General features: G+C 37.1%; 2 protein-coding genes across 5 annotated transcripts in view; one reads left to right on the top strand and one right to left on the bottom strand.

The window, feature by feature from the left end:
* Positions 1 to 19,679, bottom strand: part of cntn5 (contactin 5) — a 207,765-nt gene that overhangs the window by 167,558 nt on the left and 20,528 nt on the right. For 3 of the 4 annotated variants that reach the window (XM_062060955.1, XM_062060950.1, XM_062060952.1), the window contains exon 3: positions 10,547 to 10,667. The gene's annotated coding sequence lies outside the window, so the exon portion shown is untranslated. Of the gene's footprint in view, positions 1 to 10,546; positions 10,668 to 12,003; positions 12,243 to 19,679 lie in introns of those variants that run through there. The other variant, XM_062060954.1, reaches the window with a different exon arrangement.
* Positions 11,988 to 13,139, top strand: LOC133658678 (claudin-4-like). Its single transcript, XM_062060959.1, has one exon. The coding sequence runs from the start codon at positions 12,034 to 12,036 to the stop codon at positions 12,703 to 12,705; it is 672 nt and encodes a 223-aa protein (XP_061916943.1). The 5' UTR covers positions 11,988 to 12,033; the 3' UTR covers positions 12,706 to 13,139.

Below are 19,679 nucleotides of genomic sequence, written 5' to 3'. Positions count from 1 at the left end.
TTTTTTACTTATTTGTTTATCATATTTCTCTTTTTTATTACATTATGTGTTTTATCCTGTATATAATAAAACAAAAAGAGAAATCAAATAAATAGTTAAATCTAAAAAAATGTGGGGAAAACTTAGTATACTGAGTTTTTCACATTTTTTTTTACTTATTTGTTTATCATATTTCTCTTTTTTATTACATTATGTGTTTTATCCTGTATATAATAAAACAAAAAGAGAAATCAAATAAATAGTTAAATCTAAAAAAATGTGGGGAAAACTTAGTATACTGAGTTTTTCACCTTTTTTTTACTTATTTGTTTATCATATTTCTCTTTTTTATTAAATTATGTGTGCGCACGCAATTTATTCATCAAATTCACAAAATAATAATCACAGCATCTTCCAAATTGCACATAATTACATAACAATATCACATTTCAAAGTCATTATTACAAATTAATGTTCATAATGTTCATGACATTAATTCCAATGCACAACAGAGCTTGATAATCGTGTCAGAGCCTGATTTAAAGCGTCAGGATCGCATCAAAGCGTAATAAAGTTAAATAAAGCCTAATAAAACGTATCAAAGCGTGATTTAAAGCGTATCAAAGCGGCATCAAATCGTGAGGAACGGTAATTCGTCCCCCCAAAGCGGCAACTAATTCGTATCAGAGCGTATCAAAGCATAACATTACTTCGGAGATCGGGATATTCGTGGAAAAATTGACAAAAATGACGGCGCTTTGCTCGCCGCTTTAAAGCGCGGCAAGCGCCGTTGGTGTGAACCAGGCATGAGAGCAACTTTATTGATCCACAAGGGAAATAGTTCCACACAGTAGTTCAGTTATGAGATAATTGATTAGTGTTAGAAGCGGCCCGCAGGCCACAGCTGCCTGCTGCTGTTTTGCACGCACCAATACTCCATCAGTGTTGGCGCTAGGAATTTTAAAAATGCGGGTACCAGGGACTCCATCGAGTCATAAAAATGGGGTCCCACAGTAAATTTTTGGGGTCCCTCTTTTTTGTAACTGTTTTGAAAAGAAATGATAAACGTATGCATTATCCTGTTATATCTCACATTCTGTATTGTGTTTTGGAAAAAGGTTGTCATAAACGTTACTTCATTTATTTAAAAAATAATACAAAAGAAAACCAATTTTTACACATATGTCAGACCACAGAACACTTTTCCACTTTGCATCAGTCCATCTTAGATGAGCTCAGGCCCAGCGGAGCCAGCAGCCTTTCTGGGTGTTGTTGATAAATGGCTTTCGCTTTGCATAGGAGAGTTTTAACTTGCACTTACAGATGTAGCTGTCACACCTGGGTGAAGTTTTGTCTGGTTTCATGTGGTCTTGTCATATCCTGTTTTATTTTGAAATGTTAACTCTCCCTCTCATTTCAGATCACTTGCCCTTCCTCCTGTTTCACTGGTCTGATGTCTCTCCTGATTGCCTGATTGTGCCCACCTGTGTCACCCTCCCTCATGTGTATAAATGTCTCGTCCTCCTCCTGTCCTGTGCCAGAGTGTTTCGTCTCGTCATGTACCTCCAGCAGTCTTCCACAGTCTCGTCCAAGTCGTTGAGTATTGCCTTGATTTATTCTTTGATTTCTCTGTTCCCTCTGAAGAGTGATTTTGATTTGCTAAAGTTTTTGGTCAGTTTTGTTTGAGCTAATTTCATAGTGCTCTGCCTTTTTTTCCCTCCTCTTGGAGCGCTTTAATTTGTAGATATTTCTTAACTCTTTATAGAGTAGTTTCTGTTTATAGCGTTTTGTCTCTTCCTCTTTGTGAGCGCCTTTCCTTTTGGGTAGCTTATCATAGGTTGTTGCTTTTGTTATTAGATCAGTGTAAATTTTGATATTGTCCTTTTTCCTCCCTTTGGAGTGATTTTCTGTTTATTGTTTTATGCCCTGTGCTACGTTTCCTTTGTACTCTAGTATATCAAGTATAGAGTTTGTAGCCAATTGTTTATTCACTCTGTCTGAAGAGAGATCATAGAAAACAGCAGAATAAAAGCCTGCGTCAAACGTTTCCTGTCTGCAACTGAGTCCTCATTCTTGCCAAGTCCTAACATTACACTCTGGCCTGTATGGACTCAGCAGAAGCCAAACGACTGACGGAGATCCTGCGTGCCCAGAAATCACGTCTCGCCCGACAGGAGGATTTTCAGACGGCGATGGCAGCGCACATGGGTCACCTCTCCTCCCAGCTGCAAGACCTACTCGGGCAGTTTGCTCGGCCGGATCCGGCGTCCCAGCCTCCCACGCCAACTGCCACTCCCACGCTGCCTTCACCTCCTCCCACAGCCGGATGCAAGCTGGCTCCTCCGGCGCCATATGCTGGAGATCCCGGTTTGTGCAAAACATTTTTGATAGACTGTTCTATTCATTACGAGCTTATGCCCCATGCATTTCCCACGGACCGCTCCAAGATCGCATTCATGATTTCACACCTTACGGATAGAGCCAAGGCATGGGCTTCCGCCGAATGGGGGAGGAGCTCGTCACTCTGCCAGTCATTCACAGACTTTCAAGCTGCTCTAACTAAGACTTTTGACCCAGTGTCCTCCAGCAGAGAAAATGCGCAAGAGCTAAGCAGGTTAAAGCAGGGCAGCGGCTCCGTGTGCGACTATGCCATTCGCTTCCGCACGCTAGCAGCAGAAAGCGGATGGGGCGACATGGCCCTATATGACGTGTTTCTGAAGGGGCTCGGAACTGCCATACAGGATCTCCTCGTTCCCCTGGACCTACCCGACAACCTAGATGCCCTCATCGCACTCGCCATCAGGACGGACAACCGACTAGCCCAGCTGAAACGACAGCGTGGTGGGGGACCAGCTGATGCAGGAAGAACCACACGTCCTTTTGCACCTAGCGGGTCGACCACTCAGCGTTCATCCCGGGAGCTACATCCTCACCTCCGCACTGATCGGGAGGAGGAGCCCATGCAGCTGGGAAGAGCCCGACTGACCCCAGAGGAGCGACGCAAGCGGCTGATGGAGGGGAGATGTTTTTACTGTGGAGAGGGCGGTCATACTGTCGTTTCATGTCCGGCCAAGGGTGTCCAGGTGGTGAGTCACGTTCCGGCTGCACCTCAGATGCCACGCACTCTCACTAAGATCACAATCACTCATCACACGACCACAGATCTAGAGGCGTTTATAGACTCTGGGGCAGATGAGAGTCTGATGGACTGGGGTTTAGCCAGGAGACTAGGACTCAAATCAGAACCGTTAGCTAAACCCATTAGAGTCAGATCTCTGAATGGTAAGGAGCTTTTCACCATCACGCACATCAGTGAACCTGTCCAAATGAATATTGACTGCCATCAGGAAAAGATTAGTCCATACTTGATTACTTCACCCTCTCATTCTCTGATCTTGGGGCATCTATGGCTGTACCAGCATAACCCTCGTGTTGACTGGAAAACAGGGGAGATCAGCGAATGGGGAAGGGAATGCACCAAGAACTGTGTTTTTTCTACTGTCCAGGAAAAACGTGTCAAAGAAATTAATCTTTTTTCTGCCAATCCTGCCACAGATTTAGAATTTCCAGACCTGAAGTCCGTTCCCTCCTGTTATCACCACCTGCGACAAGTCTTCAGCAAGACAAAGGCCCTGTCACTTCCGCCCCACCGATCCTACGACTGTGCCATTGACCTGCTTCCCGGTACCACTATTCCTAAGGGGCGTCTGTACTCTGTCTCTGGTCCAGAAAGGGCTGCCTTGAACGATTACATCTCAGCATCACTGGAAGCTGGCTTGATTCGCCCGTCATCATCGCCAGCAGGAGCAGGGTTCTTCTTTGTGAAGAAGAAAGACCGGTCGTTAAGACCCTGCATTGATTACAGCCCACTCAATGACATTACCATCAAGAACCGTTACCCTCTTCCCCTCATGTCTTCTGTCTTCGACCAACTCCAACAGGCCAAAATATTCACCAAACTGGATCTACGCAACGCTTACCATCTGGTCCGAATAAGAGAGGGAGACGAGTGGAAGACCGGATTCAACACACCCAGCGGCCACTATGAATACAGGGTCATGCCCTTCGGACTCACCAATGCCCCCGCCGTGTTCCAAGCAATGATCAATGATGTTCTAAGAGACTTCCTGGACTATTTCGTGTACGTCTACCTTGACGATATATTGATTTATTCACCTGACAGTGACACTCACCAAGTCCACGTAACTCAGGTTTTAAAGAGACTCTTGGACAATGACTTGTATGTTAAAGCTGAAAAGAGTGTTTTTCATGCCGACACTGTCTCCTTCCTGGGCTTCATTGTAGCTCCTGGAAGAGTGCAGATGGATCCGGCTAAAGTTAGCGCTGTGGCCGATTGGCCTACACCTGACAACCGCAAGAGGGTTCAGCAATTCTTGGGTTTTGCTAACTTTTACAGGCGGTTTGTCAGAAGCTTCAGCGCAATAGCTGCTCCTCTCCATGCTCTTACCTCTCCCCAGGTGCGGTTCCACTGGTCTCCAGAGGCAGAGAGGGCCTTCCAGACACTCAAGCACCGCTTCACCTCAGCGCCCATCCTCACCATTCCGGACCCGCAGCGCCAGTTCGTCGTGGAGGTGGACGCTTCTAATGAAGGAGTTGGAGCGGTCCTGTCTCAACGCTCTCAACAGGACGGGAAGATGCATCCCTGTGCCTTTCTGTCGCGGCGGCTGTCCAAAGCTGAAAGAAACTATGATGTTGGCAATCGGGAGTTGCTGGCGGTGAAGCTCGCCTTGGAGGAATGGAGGCATTGGCTCGAGGGGGCCGAACACCCATTCATTGTCTGGACGGATCACAGGAATCTGGAATATATCAAGAAGGCTAAGAGACTCAACTCTCGCCAGGCCAGGTGGGCGCTCTTCTTTAATCGGTTTTCCTTTTCGCTCTCCTACAGGCCGGGGTCCCGCAACGTCAAGCCAGATGCCCTGTCACGACTATTCGACCCCGAGCTTGAGGCCAAGCAACCTGAGACCATCATTCCACTGAACTGTGTGGTAGGAGCGGTAACTTGGCCAATAGAAACTGAGGTAAAGCAAGCTAACGGTGTGGCCCCGCCACCTAGGGGATGTCCTGATAATCGATTGTTTGTCCCCACTGAGCTGCGTTCCCGGGTGATTCATTGGGCCCACACCTCCCTGCTTTCATGTCATCCGGGAGTTAAAAGAACTATGTTTGTAATCTCCCGGCGGTTCTGGTGGCCAGCTATGGAGGCGGAGGTCCGGGAGTACGTCGAGGCGTGTTCGGTCTGTCCCAGGAACAAGATGTCTTCCAGGTCTCGCATGGGACTTCTCCAGCCGCTCCCCATCCCCTCCAGACCATGGTCAGACATCGCGATGGACTTCGTTACAGGGCTCCCGGTCTCACAAGGTAACACCACTGTTCTCACTGTGGTGGACAGATTCTCCAAGATGGTCAGATTCATCGCTATGCCTAAATTACCTTCCGCCAAGGAGATGGCGGAGATTATGATGACCAATGTGTTCAGAGTTCATGGATTCCCCAAAGATATTGTTTCAGACCGGGGGCCCCAGTTTGTATCACGGTTCTGGGGGGAGTTCTGCCGACTCATTGGAGCCAAGGCCAGCCTGACATCAGGATATCATCCGGAAGCCAACGGCCAGACCGAACGACTTAACCAGCAGCTGGAAACTGGCCTCCGGTGCGTGGTCTGCTAGAACCCCTCCACATGGAGCAAACACCTGGTCTGGGTAGAGTATGCGCACAATTCGCTACCTACATCAGCCACCGGCCTCTCTCCCTTTCATTGTGCCTTAGGGTACCAGCCCCCTCTCTTTCCAGAGAATGAGTCTGAAGTGTCGGTCCCCTCCGCCCATGCCATGGTCCAACGTTGTCGCCGCATTTGGGCAGCCGCCCGTCAAGTATTGACCAGACAAGGAGATCGGATGAAGAGAGCGGCAGACCGAAAGAGACGACCTGCGCCTGCCTACCAGCCCGGTCAGAGAGTCTGGCTATCAGCCAAGGACCTACGTCTCAAGGTTTCATCCAAGAAACTGGCACCACGTTTTGTAGGACCGTTTCCAATCATCAGGCTCGTCGGACCTGCAGCGGTTCGACTTCGTCTGCCCCGATCCCTCCACGTCCACCCTACCTTCCACGTTAGTCAGGTTAAACCAGCCAAGGAAAGCACCATGGTCCCAGCAACCACGTCCCCTCCACCACCCGAAGTAATCGACGGTGGACCAGTCTACAAAGTGAAACGCTTGTTGGCAGTACGCAACCGGGGCAGGGGCAGACAATTCCTGGTTGATTGGGAAGGATACGGACCTGAAGAAAGACAGTGGGTTCCGTCCCGCCACATTGTCGACCCCACTCTTATCAAGGACTTCTTTAGAGACCACCCTGAACAGTCTGGGCCGTCAGGAGTCGGCCCTAGAAGGGGGGATTCTGTCACACCTGGGTGAAGTTTTGTCTGGTTTCATGTGGTCTTGTCATATCCTGTTTTATTTTGAAATGTTAACTCTCCCTCTCATTTCAGATCACTTGCCCTTCCTCCTGTTTCACTGGTCTGATGTCTCTCCTGATTGCCTGATTGTGCCCACCTGTGTCACCCTCCCTCATGTGTATAAATGTCTCGTCCTCCTCCTGTCCTGTGCCAGAGTGTTTCGTCTCGTCATGTACCTCCAGCAGTCTTCCACAGTCTCGTCCAAGTCGTTGAGTATTGCCTTGATTTATTCTTTGATTTCTCTGTTCCCTCTGAAGAGTGATTTTGATTTGCTAAAGTTTTTGGTCAGTTTTGTTTGAGCTAATTTCATAGTGCTCTGCCTTTTTTTCCCTCCTCTTGGAGCGCTTTAATTTGTAGATATTTCTTAACTCTTTATAGAGTAGTTTCTGTTTATAGCGTTTTGTCTCTTCCTCTTTGTGAGCGCCTTTCCTTTTGGGTAGCTTATCATAGGTTATTGCTTTTGTTATTAGATCAGTGTAAATTTTGATATTGTCCTTTTTCCTCCCTTTGGAGTGATTTTCTGTTTATTGTTTTATGCCCTGTGCTACGTTTCCTTTGTACTCTAGTATATCAAGTATAGAGTTTGTAGCCAATTGTTTATTCACTCTGTCTGAAGAGAGATCATAGAAAACAGCAGAATAAAAGCCTGCGTCAAACGTTTCCTGTCTGCAACTGAGTCCTCATTCTTGCCAAGTCCTAACAGTAGCGACCAACTGAAGTTACTGACAGTGGTTTTCTAAAGTGCTCCTGAGCCCATGTGGTGATATCCTTTACACACCAATGTCGCTTTTTGATGCAGTACCGCCTGAGGTCACGGGCATGCAGCTTACGTGCAGTGATTTCTCCAGATTATCTGAACCTTTTGATGATATTACGGACGGTAGATGTTTTTCTTAAACTGTTCAACAATTTGCTCAGGCATTTGTTGACAAAGTGGTGACCCTTGCCCCGTCCTTGTTTGTGAATGACTGAGCATTTCATGGAAGCTGCTTTTATACCCAATCATGGCACCCACCTGTTCCCAATTAGCCTGTTCACCTGTGGGATGTTCCAAATAAGTCTTTGATGAGCATTCTTCAACTTTCTCACTCTGTTTTGCCACTTGTGCCAGCTTTTTTGAAACATGTGGCAGGCATCAAATTCCAAATTAGCTAATATTTGCAAAAAAATAAAGTTTTGTAGTTCAAACGTTAAGTATCTTGTCCTTGCAGTCTATTCAATTGAATATAAGTTGAAAAGGATTTGCAAATCATTGTATTCTCTTTTTATTTACCATTTACACAACGTGACAACTTCACTGCTTTTGGGTTTTGTTATATATACATGATGTAAGTATATAGGAATCAATAAAGTACTATCTATCTATCTATCTATCTATCTATATGTAAGGTAGTAACATTCATAATAACATGTAATATATACATGATGTAAGTATATATGTAAGGTAGTAACATTCATAATAACATGTAATATATACATGATGTAGGTATATATGTCATGTAGTAACATTCATAATAACATGTAATATATACAAGATGTAAGTATATATGTCATGTAGTAACATTCATAATAACATGTAATACATACATGATGTAAGTATATATGTCATGTAGTAACATTCATAATAACATGTAATATATACATGATGTAAGTATATATGTCATGTAGTAAAATTCATAATAACATGTAATACATACATGATGTAAGTATATATGTCATGTAGTAACATTCATAATAACATTTAATATATACATGATGTAAGTATATATGTCATGTAATAACATTCATAATAACATGTAATATATACATGATGTAAGTATATATGTCATGTAGTAACATTCATAACAACATGTAATATATACGTGATGTAAGTATATATGTCATGTAGTAACATTCATAATAACATGTAATATATACATGATGTAAGTATATATGTCATGTAGTAACATTCATAATAACATGTAATATATACATATTTTGATAATTTTAAGTATTCATTTCACAGACACATCACAACGTTCACTTTCCCTTCAACAACAACATCAAGACTACTAATCATGGCAGACAACAACAAAGACTACTTTGGGACAAATTATGACTTCCATTTTTCAGCCTGAATATAAGGAGGATGATCGACAGATCCAGCAGGTGGCAGTATTGCCAAGTGCTAAACAAGCTATACAAACATAATAAAACAATCACTTACTGCACACCGCTAAAAGTAGTTCCTCAGCGTTAGCGCTTATAATAACAATATCGCTCATACCTGTTAATATTCAGGTCACCACATGTAAATGGAGTATTGTTGGTATTTTTTGGGGGATGTTTTCTACAGGGCTTCATGGCCACATTGTAAGCAAACCTCGTACGTTTCGATTTAGAATGCATCAAAAACAGAAAGATAAATGTTTTACATCAGGACGGTGAATGATAAGACAAAATGGAAACACACCAACAATCATTATGTGGAGACCAAACTGACTCTTTGCAGCCCTCTAGTGGCGCATCTTACCACTGCACTGACTTCCTGCTCATTCAAAAAACAGTAAGACAATTAGGACTGGGCCGATAACAAATTCTGCTCGACGATTCATTAACCGACTAATTATTGCCGACGATATTATTGCCAACATTTTTTTGAGAGTAAATTAATCACTGACGTACAGATAACACGTAATAATAATGCATATTTTTCAAATGCAATAAACTTGTATTTCTATTACATTTATTATATAATAATAATAATACATATAATATAGTTATATTATATAATAACATTTTATATAATAATTACATCATTATTATATATTATATTATATTATCTATTATATTTTAACATTGGAATTGAAATGTAAACATTTAAATATCAATATTAACTAAAACAAACAAGAAAAAATTATACTCTGTCAGCAAAATTCTATATTATTATACAGTATACAGTCGTGATCAAAAGTTTACATACACTTGTAAAGAACATCATGTCATGGATGTCTTGAGTTTCCAATCATTTCTACAGCTCTTGTTTGTGATTGGAGCACATACTTGTTGGTCACAAAAAAACATTCCATTTTTGTTTCATCTGACCACAGCACTTTCCTCCAGAAGGTCTTTTCTTTGTCCATGTGGTGTCAGATGAAACAAAAATGGAGCTGTTTGGCCACAATACCCAGCAATATGTTTGGAGGAGAAAATGTGAGGCCTTTAATCCCAGGAACACCATGCCTACCGTCAAGCATGGTGGTGGTAGTATTATGCTCTGGGCCTGTTTTGCTGCCAATGGAACTGCTGCTTTAAATGGGACAATGAAAAAGGAGGATTAGCTCCAATTTCTTCAGGACAGGCTAAAATCATCAGCCCGGAGGTTGGGTCTTGGGCGCAGTTGGGTGTTCCAACAGGACAATGACCCCAAACACACCTCAAAAGTGGTAAAGGAATGGCTAAATCAGGCTAGAATTCCTTTCACAAATTCCCCAGTAAATTCCCCAAAATGTCACTGTGGAGTTATTGAGTCTAATTAGCTGATTGGAGAGCTAGCTTGCGCAGCTAGTGGGTCCATGACCATGACTTCTGTTTTGTTTGATCAGCCGTTTTACTGCCCTGTTACAGACGCCGTTTGGAAACAATTAAGGTATGTAAATAAACATTTCTGTGTAACTAACTTATTTCACAACATTATATATGACTTATATATGGAAAAAATGTTCTACTTAAATTTAGTGGGTGTCACTATATAGTCCAGTGCTAAAAAAAATTTTGTTTTTTGTTTTTAATCTATTTTTGCACGTCTTCAACTAGGTCATATATTTTGTTATTTGACACATATTTAGTGTTAGCATCCTAACTTTAGCAAGTTAGCAATATCCACCTTTGCAGGTATATAGTTCACAGTCAAATATGTTGATGATTGATGCATGCTAACTGTTGGCATGCTAGCAATTCATCCTAGCTATTATGGTGGTATTTGTTCTTACCAGACACTACCTAACACCGTGCTAACTGTTAGCTTTTCAGGTCACGATGATGTCACCATGAAAGATGTTTACCTTAGAAAGTGTGTGTGTGTGTGTGTGTGTGTGTGTGCGTGTTTACTTGAAGGCAGCTCAGCTGGTATCACTCGGCAAACCCGTCAGACCGGCTTTTGGGTTTCTGTTCCTGTTTTTGGGAACTTCTGCTGAGTTCTTTCGCTTTGCTTTTTCTGCCTGGGGCTAACCTAGTGGGGGAAAGGCAAAATAGCCAGTTTGGAAACATGCAATTGTTGTTCTTATCTGGAGTGAAAAGCAAGCAAGTGAATTGCCGGTTTGAACAGAAATAGCTGACATGCAAAATTTAAAAAATTAAATAAAATTAAAAAAAAAATGTAATTTAAAAATGAAAATAAATTGAAATAATAATTTTTTAAAAAGTAAATAGCTGACATACAGAAAATAAACGAATAAAATGTAAATTCAAAATTAAAATACATTTAAATAAAAAAAAATCACTAAAAAAAAAGGAAATACATTTAAATTAAAAAATAAATTAAAAAATAAAACAGGAGACATGAAAAAATAAAATAAATTAAAATAATAAAAAATAAATACATCTAGATTGAAAAATAAATAAATAAATAAAAAGAAAATAGCTGACATAAAAAATATTAAAAAAATATATAAAATGAAAATACATTTAAATCAAAAAATAAATGACAAAGGGAATAGCTGACATGAAAAAAATAGGGATAAAATAACTAAAAAAAAATTATAGATTAAAATAAAAAATAAATAAGAAAATAGCTGACATGAACAAATAAATCAATAAAATAAATTAAATTAATAACAAATAAATACATTTAGATTGAAATAAAAAACAATTAAAAAAAGAAAATAGCTGACATTAAAAAATAAATTCATAACATAAAAAATGTAATATAAAATGAAAATAAAAAAATAAATCAATAAAATAAAAAAATACATTTAGATTAAATAATATTAAAAAAGGAAATAGCTGAAATGAAAAAAAGAAGAAAAAATAATCAAATGAAACAATAAAAATACATTGAAATAAAAAAGGAAATAGCCAACATGTAAAGAAAGGAAATAGAAATTAAAGATAAATAAAAACAAAGGAAGCGGCTGACATGTGACCAATGATTATTGCTCACGTCTTTGGAATGCACCTTTTTTGAAACACTAACAAGCTTCATCAATACTCCTCACAAACTTTCTGAAAGTGCGTGGCCATAACAGATCAGGACTGCTTTCAGCATCCAAGCAGCTTGGCAAACTTGGCGCAGCATCGGGGGAAAGTGCACAGACTCATTTAGGTCATATTGGAGTATTTTGAGGTGACATATTGTACTTCTTTCATCCTTCTGTGTGCACTTTTTTGTCTGTACGACACTTTGGCCGACCGAGGTTGTTTTCAAAAGTGCGATATAAATAAATCTAGTGAGGTGAAGCGGCCTCTGAGAAACCAGAATGATGACATAGCGAGCGTGGCGATATCATCAGCCGAGGACAAAAAAAACAGACACACTGAAGAGTGGCTCTATTCGAAGACAGACGCACCCGAGGTGAGGCCGCACCGCCGTTTGGAGCATGAGGGCCAAGTTGGAAATCCTGGCCATGGTTTTGGGCTTCTTGGGCCTGTTCGGCGTGGTGGCGGCCACGGCCATGCCCATGTGGAGGGTGTCGGCCTTCATCGGCGCCAACCTGATCGTGATGGAGGTGCTGTGGGAGGGCCTGTGGATGAACTGCTACAACCAGGCCGACATCAAGATGCAGTGCAAGGTCTACGACTCGCTGCTCATTCTGCCGCCCGAGCTGCAGGCCGCCCGTGGCCTCATGGTGGTCGCCGGCGTGCTGGTGGTCGTGGCCTTGTTCGTGGCCGGCTTCACCATGAAGAGGACCACGTGCTGCGAGGACCACCCGAGGGCCAAAAACGTCACCCTGGTCTTTGCCGCCAGCTTGTTCCTGCTGGCCTGCCTGCTGGCGCTCATCCCCGTGTGCTGGGTGGCGCACACCGTCATCCGGGACTTCTACAACCCCACGGTGGTGGACTCGCGCAAGCGGGAGCTGGGGGCGTCGCTCTTCATCGGCTGGGCCACCTGCGGCCTCCTGCTGGCCGCCGGCGTGGTCTTGGTCCTCAGCTACCACAAGCGCAGGTCCAAGGAGTACCGGCCCTACGCGGGCACCTACCTGGTGGGCACCAGCAGCGTGCGCAGCGGGAGGGCGCCGTCCAGCTTCCACAAGGTTCATGAATACGTTTGACGTCTGCTTCCTGGTTCGTCTTTCTTCATATTCTTCTGCTGCGTTCATCCCTGAAATCCACCGACATTGGACTTGGTCTGTGTAATGATGATTGTGTGTATTTAAGGATCTCATTTTATCATTCTACACTTTGTTGTGCAGTTTTTGCTGACTCAGGTAACAAACTACTAACAGCCGTGCAGTTCTACAATAATAACAACAACAATAAATACATCTGTGCATTCATATTAGAATGAAGGCAGACTTTTGGATATGGATCAATACTCATCTTGTGAGAGGTCAGCAAACTTAAGACTTTATGTATAAAATCAATAATTTCGATAAGGTGTTCTTAACCTTTTTTGACCCAAGGGCCTAACTTTTCCGACTAAAGAAGGGCCCACTACACAGAAACACACACACATATATATATATATATATATATATATATATATATATATATATATATATATATATATATATATATATATGTATATATATACGGTATCGGGACAACACTAATATACACACATAGGTGTGTGTGTGTATACAGTATGTACATATATATATATTAGGGCTGCAACAACTAATCGATTAAATCGATTAAAATCGATCATAAAAATAGTTGCCGATTAATTTAGTCATCGATTCGTTGGATCTATGCTATGCGCATGAGCAGAGGCTTTTTAAAAAAATACAAATAAATAAAATTATATATATATATATATTTTTTTAAATAAAACTTTATTTATAAACTGCAACATGTACAAACAGCTGAGAAACAATAATCAAAATAAGTATGGTGCCAGTATGCTGTTTTTTTTTTCAATAAAATACTGGAAAGGATAGAAATGTAGTTTGTCTCTTTTATCCGATTATTAATCGATTAATCGAAGTAATAATCGACAGATTAATCGATTATCAAATTAATCGTTAGTTGCAGCCCTAATATATATATATATATATATATATATATATATATATATATATATATATATATATATATATATATATATATGTATATATATATATATATATATATATCGTATCTGGCCCGCGGGTCGTAGTTTGTGAACCCCTGCCTTAAATGCTTAAAACTTATGATCAACTTCAAATCCATCCATCAATTGTTTTTTTTAATGTTTGTTTTATGGCCTTTTAATTTTTTATTGCAAACACACAAAATATGTAACCCCCAAAAATATTTCAAAGCGGAATATTTGACGTGAAGTAACTGTAGTTTTCTATAGGTCAATAAGGCCGGGCTTTCTGCTCGACTGCTCCCGAACTTTGGAACGCTCTCCCCGACCATCTTAGAGCACCACAGTCGGTCGACCATTTTAAGAAGGGACTAAAAACCCACCTTTTTAGCACAGCTTTTACCTAATTTCTCTGCCTTCTTGTTTTTAAATGCACTGCTTGCTTATCTGTTTTTTATCCAGTGCTTTCATGCTTTTTATTTCTATTTTTATCTATGTTTCTGTTTGTGTGTCATGATTTCATTTGTATTTTAATTTTTTATTATATATTCTTACTTTCTATTTTTATTTTTATACTTTGTAGCACTTTGAGATTTTAACAAATGTAAAGTGCGTTATAAATGCAATTCATTATTATTATTATTATTATTATTAAATCATAAATCAACAACATTGATTTTGATTCTTTTTTTTAAAAACACTGAGTTTAAAAAAATCCCTCTAAAATTCAGAGTTGTTTTTTTTTTACCTTAAATGCTTAAATCTGTAGATCAAATTTGGATCCATCTTTCAATTGTTTTAATTTTTTTAATGTTTGTTTTATGCCCTTTTTGACAAAGAAAACCCTGTTTTTTTTATTATAGAACACACAAAATACGTAATATATTCCACCCCAAAATATTTCCAAGTGTGAAGTAATGGTAGCGTTAAATAGGTCAATAATTCACAACATTGACATTGATTCGTTATTACTTTTTGAACAATGAGTTAAACAAAAAAATATGGATCCCAAAGGGCCCCACTCATAAAACTGTTAAAATAAGTCATTCATTTTTAAATTTCACTTAAATCTCTAGATTAAAACTTCAGATTTCTCCCTTGATAATGTTTTTAATATTTTTATGGGTTTGTTTTATGCCCTTTTTGTCAAAGAAAACCCTGTTTTTTATTTGAAACACACAAAATAATATGTGACCCCCCAAAATATTTCAAAGTGGAATGTTTAATGTGAAGTATTGGTAGATTTCTATAGGTCAATAATTCAAAACGACATTGATTTTGATTCATTATTTTTTTAGCAATAAATACAATAAAATAACACAAAATGATTGGGGATCAAAAAGATCTCACTCATAAAATTGTTCAAAATAATTAATTTATTATTATTTATATTTTTTACTTTCAATGCCTAAATCTCATGATCCACTTCAGATCCATTCATCGATTATCTTTTGATTCAATTTTTTGGGTTTGTTTCATGTCCTTTTTCTCAAAGAAAACTAGTTGTTTTTTTGTATTAGACACACACAAAATATGCAATATTTTAACCCAAAACTATTTCAAAGTACAATATCTGATGTGAAGTAATTGGAACATTAAATAGGTCAATAATTCATATCAACATTGATTTTATTTCATATTTTCTTCATCTAAAAAAAATTTAATTGCACACAAATGATTGGGGATCCAAAATGATCAGACTCACAAAATTGCTCAAAATAATTCACTTATTATTTTTGTTGTTTTACTTTCACTGCCTAAATCTCATGATCAACTTCAGATACAACCATCAATTATCTTTTTATTTCATTTTTTTGCGACCCCAAAAGGGACAAGCGGTACAAAATGGATAGATTGATGTTTCATGCCCTTTTTCTCAAAGAAAACTTTGTTTTCTTTATTGGAAAAACAAAATATGCAATATTTTCTCCCAAAAATATTCCAAACTGGAATATATATTGGAGCCTTAAATATGTCAATAATTCATAACAACGCTGATTTTGATTCATTATTATTTTTTGGAGCAATGACAGTTTTAAAGAAAACAACTTTGTGTTGTTGAGTCAACATTGCAACTTTTTCACACAAAATATGCAATATTTTCCCCAAAATATATTTAAAAGTAAAATATCTGATGTGAAGTAATTGGAACATTAAATAGGTCAATAATTCATAACATTGATTTTAATTCATATTTTCTTAATGTAAAAAAAAAAAAAAATTGCACAAAAATAAATGGGGATCCAAAATGATCCTACTCATAAAATTGTTCAAAATAATTCATTTATTAATTTTATTTTTTTACTTTCCCTGCCTAAATCTCATGATCAACTGCAGATCCATCCATCAATTATCTTTTTATTTTTTTATAATTTTAAGTTTGCTTGTTTAATGCCATTTTTCTCAAAGAAAACTATGTTTTTTTTAATTGGAAAAACTAAATATGCAATATTTTCTCCGAAAAAGATTCCAAAGTGGAATATATATTGGAGCCTTAAATATGTCAATAATTCATAACAACGCTGATTTTGATTCATTATTATTTTTTAAAGCAATGACAGTAAAGAAAACAACTGAGTTGTTGAGTCAACATTGCAACTTTTTCACACAAAATATGCAATATTATCCCCAAAATATATTTAAAAGTATAATATTTGATGTGAAGTAATTGGAACATTAAATAGGTCAATAATTCATAACAACGTTGATTTTAATTCATATTTTCTTAATGTAAAAAAAAAATGAAAAAAATTGCACAAAAATTAATGGGGATCCAAAATGATCCTACTCATAAAATTGTTCAAAACAATTAATTTATTAATTTTATTTTTTTACTTTCACCGCCTAAATCTCATGATCAACTGCAGATCCATCCATCAATTATCTTTTTATTTTTTTAAGTTTGCTTGTTTAATGCCATTTTCTCAAAGAAAACTATGTTTTTTTTATTGGAAAAACTAAATATGCAATATTTTCTCCGAAAAATATTCCAAAGTGGAATATATATTGGAGCCTTTTATCTTTTTATTTCATTTTTTTGCGACCCCAAGAGGGACAAGCGGTACAAAATGGACGGATTGATGTTTCATGCCCTTTTTCTCAAAGAAAACTTTGTTTTCTTTATTGGAAAACCAAATATGCAATATTTTCTCCCAAAAATATTCCAAAGTGGAATATATATTGGAGCCTTAAATATGTCAATAATTCATAACAACGCTGATTTTGATTCATTGTTATTTTTTGGAGCAATGACAGTTTTAAAGAAAACAACTTTGTGTTGTTGAGTCAACATTGCAACTTTTTCACACAAAATATGCAATATTATCCCCAAAATATATTTAAAAGTATAATATTTGATGTGAAGTAATTGGAACATTAAATAGGTCAATAATTCCTAACATTGATTTTAATTCATATTTTCTTAATGTAAAAAAAAATTAAATTGCACAAAAATAAATGGGGATCCAAAATGATCCTACTCATAAAATTGTTCAAAATAATTCATTTATTAATTTTATTTTTTTACTTTCACTGCCTAAATCTCATGATCAACTGCAGATCCATCCATCAATTATCTTTTTATTTTATTATATTTTTAAGTTTGCTTGTTTAATGCCATTTTTCTCAAAGAAAACTATGTTTTTTTTAATTGGAAAAACTAAATATGCAATATTTTCTCCGAAAAATATTCCAAAGTGGAATATATATTGGAGCCTTTTATCTTTTTATTTCATTTTTTTGCGACCCCCAAAAGGGACATGCGGTACAAAATGGATGGATTGATGTTTCATGCCCTTTTTCTCAAAGAAAACTTTGTTTTCTTTATTGGAAAACCAAATATGCAATATTTTCTCCCAAAAATATTCCAACGTGGAATATATATTGGAGCCTTAAATATGTCAATAATTCATAACAACGCTGATTTTGATTCATTATTATTTTTTGGAGCAATGACAGTTTTAAAGAAAACAACTTTGTGGTGTTGAGTCAACATTGCAACTTTTTCACACAAAATATGCAATATTTTCCCCAAAATATATTTAAAAGTATAATATCTGATGTGAAGTAATTGGAACATTAAATGGGTCAATAATTCATAACAACATTGATTTTAATTTATATGTTCTTAATGTAAAAAAAAATTTTAAAAATTGCACAAAAATTAATGGGGATCCAAAATGATCCTACTCATAAAATTGTTCAAAATAATTCATTTATTAATTTAAATTTTTTACTTTCACCGCCTAAATCTCATGATCAACTGCAGATCCATCCATCAATTATCTTTTTATTTTTTTAAGTTTGCTTGTTTAATGCCATTTTTGTCAAAGAAAACTATGGGGTTTTTTTAATTGGAAAAACTAAATATGCAATACTTTCTCCGAAAAATATTCCAAAGTGGAATATATATTGGAGCCTTTTATCTTTTTATTTCATTTTTTTGCGACCCCAAGAGGGACAAGCGGTACAAAATGGATGGATTGATGTTTCATGCCCTTTTTCTCAAAGAAAACTTTGTTTTCTTTATTGGAAAACCAAATATGCAATATTTTCTCCCAAAAATATTCCAAAGTGGAATATATATTGGAGCCTTAAATATGTCAATAATTCATAACAACGCTGATTTTGATTCATTATTATTTTTTGGAGCAATGACAGTTTTAAAGAAAACAACTTTGTGTTGTTGAGTCAACATTGCAACTTTTTCACACAAAATATGCAATATTATCCCCAAAATATATTTAAAAGTATAATATTTAATGTGAAGTAATTGGAACATTAAATAGGTCAATAATTCCTAACATTGATTTTAATTCATATTTTCTTAATGTAAAAAAAAAAAAAAATTGCACAAAAATAAATGGGGATCCAAAATGATCCTACTCATAAAATTGTTCAAAATAATTCATTTATTAATTTTATTTTTTTACTTTCCCTGCCTAAATCTCATGATCAACTGCAGATCCATCCATCAATTATCTTTTTATTTTATTATATTTTTAAGGTTGCTTGTTTAATGCCATTTTTCTCAAAGAAAACTATGTTTTTTTCATTGGAAAAACTAAATATGCAATATTTTCTCCGAAAAATATTCCAAAGTGGAATATATATTGGAGCCTTTTATCTTTTTATTTCATTTTTTTGCGACCCCAAGAGGGACAAGCGGTACAAAATGGATGGATTGATGTTTCATGCCCTTTTTCTCAAAGAAAACTTTGTTTTCTTTATTGGTAAACCAAATATGCAATATTTTCTCCAAAAAATATTCCAAAGTGGAATATATATTGGAGCCTTAAATATGTCAATAATTCATAACAACGCTGATTTTGATTCATTATTATTTTTTGGAGCAATGACAGTTTTAAAGAAAACAACTTTGAGTTGTTGAGTCAACATTGCAACTTTTTCACACAAAATATGCAATATTTTCCCCAAAATATATTTAAAAGTACAATATTTGATGTGAAGTAATTGGAACATTAAATAGGTCAATAATTCATAACAACATTGATTTTAATTTACATTTTCTTAATGTAAAAAAAAATTAAATTGCACAAAAATAAATGGGGATCCAAAATGATCCTACTCATAAAATTGTTCAAAATAATTCATTTATTAATTTTATTTTTTTACTTTCACTGCCTAAATCTCATGATCAACTGCAGATCCATCCATCAATTATCTTTTTATTTTATTATATTTTTAAGTTTGCTTGTTTAATGCCATTTTTCTCAAAGAAAACTGTTTTTTTCATTGGAAAAACTAAATATGCAATATTTTCTCCGAAAAATATTCCAAAGTGGAATATATATTGGAGCCTTTTATCTTTTTATTTCATTTTTTTGCGACCCCAAGAGGGACAAGCGGTACAAAATGGATGGATTGATGTTTCATGCCCTTTTTCTCAAAGAAAACTTTGTTTTCTTTATTGGTAAACCAAATATGCAATATTTTCTCCCAAAAATATTCCAAAGTGGAATATATATTGGAGCCTTAAATATGTCAATAATTCAT

The sequence above is a fragment of the Entelurus aequoreus genome, linkage group LG10 (assembly GCF_033978785.1).
Source record: "Entelurus aequoreus isolate RoL-2023_Sb linkage group LG10, RoL_Eaeq_v1.1, whole genome shotgun sequence".
Taxonomy (NCBI): Eukaryota; Metazoa; Chordata; class Actinopteri; order Syngnathiformes; family Syngnathidae; genus Entelurus; species Entelurus aequoreus.
The sequence above is the reverse complement of the archived record's forward strand: the minus strand, read 5'-3'. Positions and strand labels throughout refer to the sequence as shown.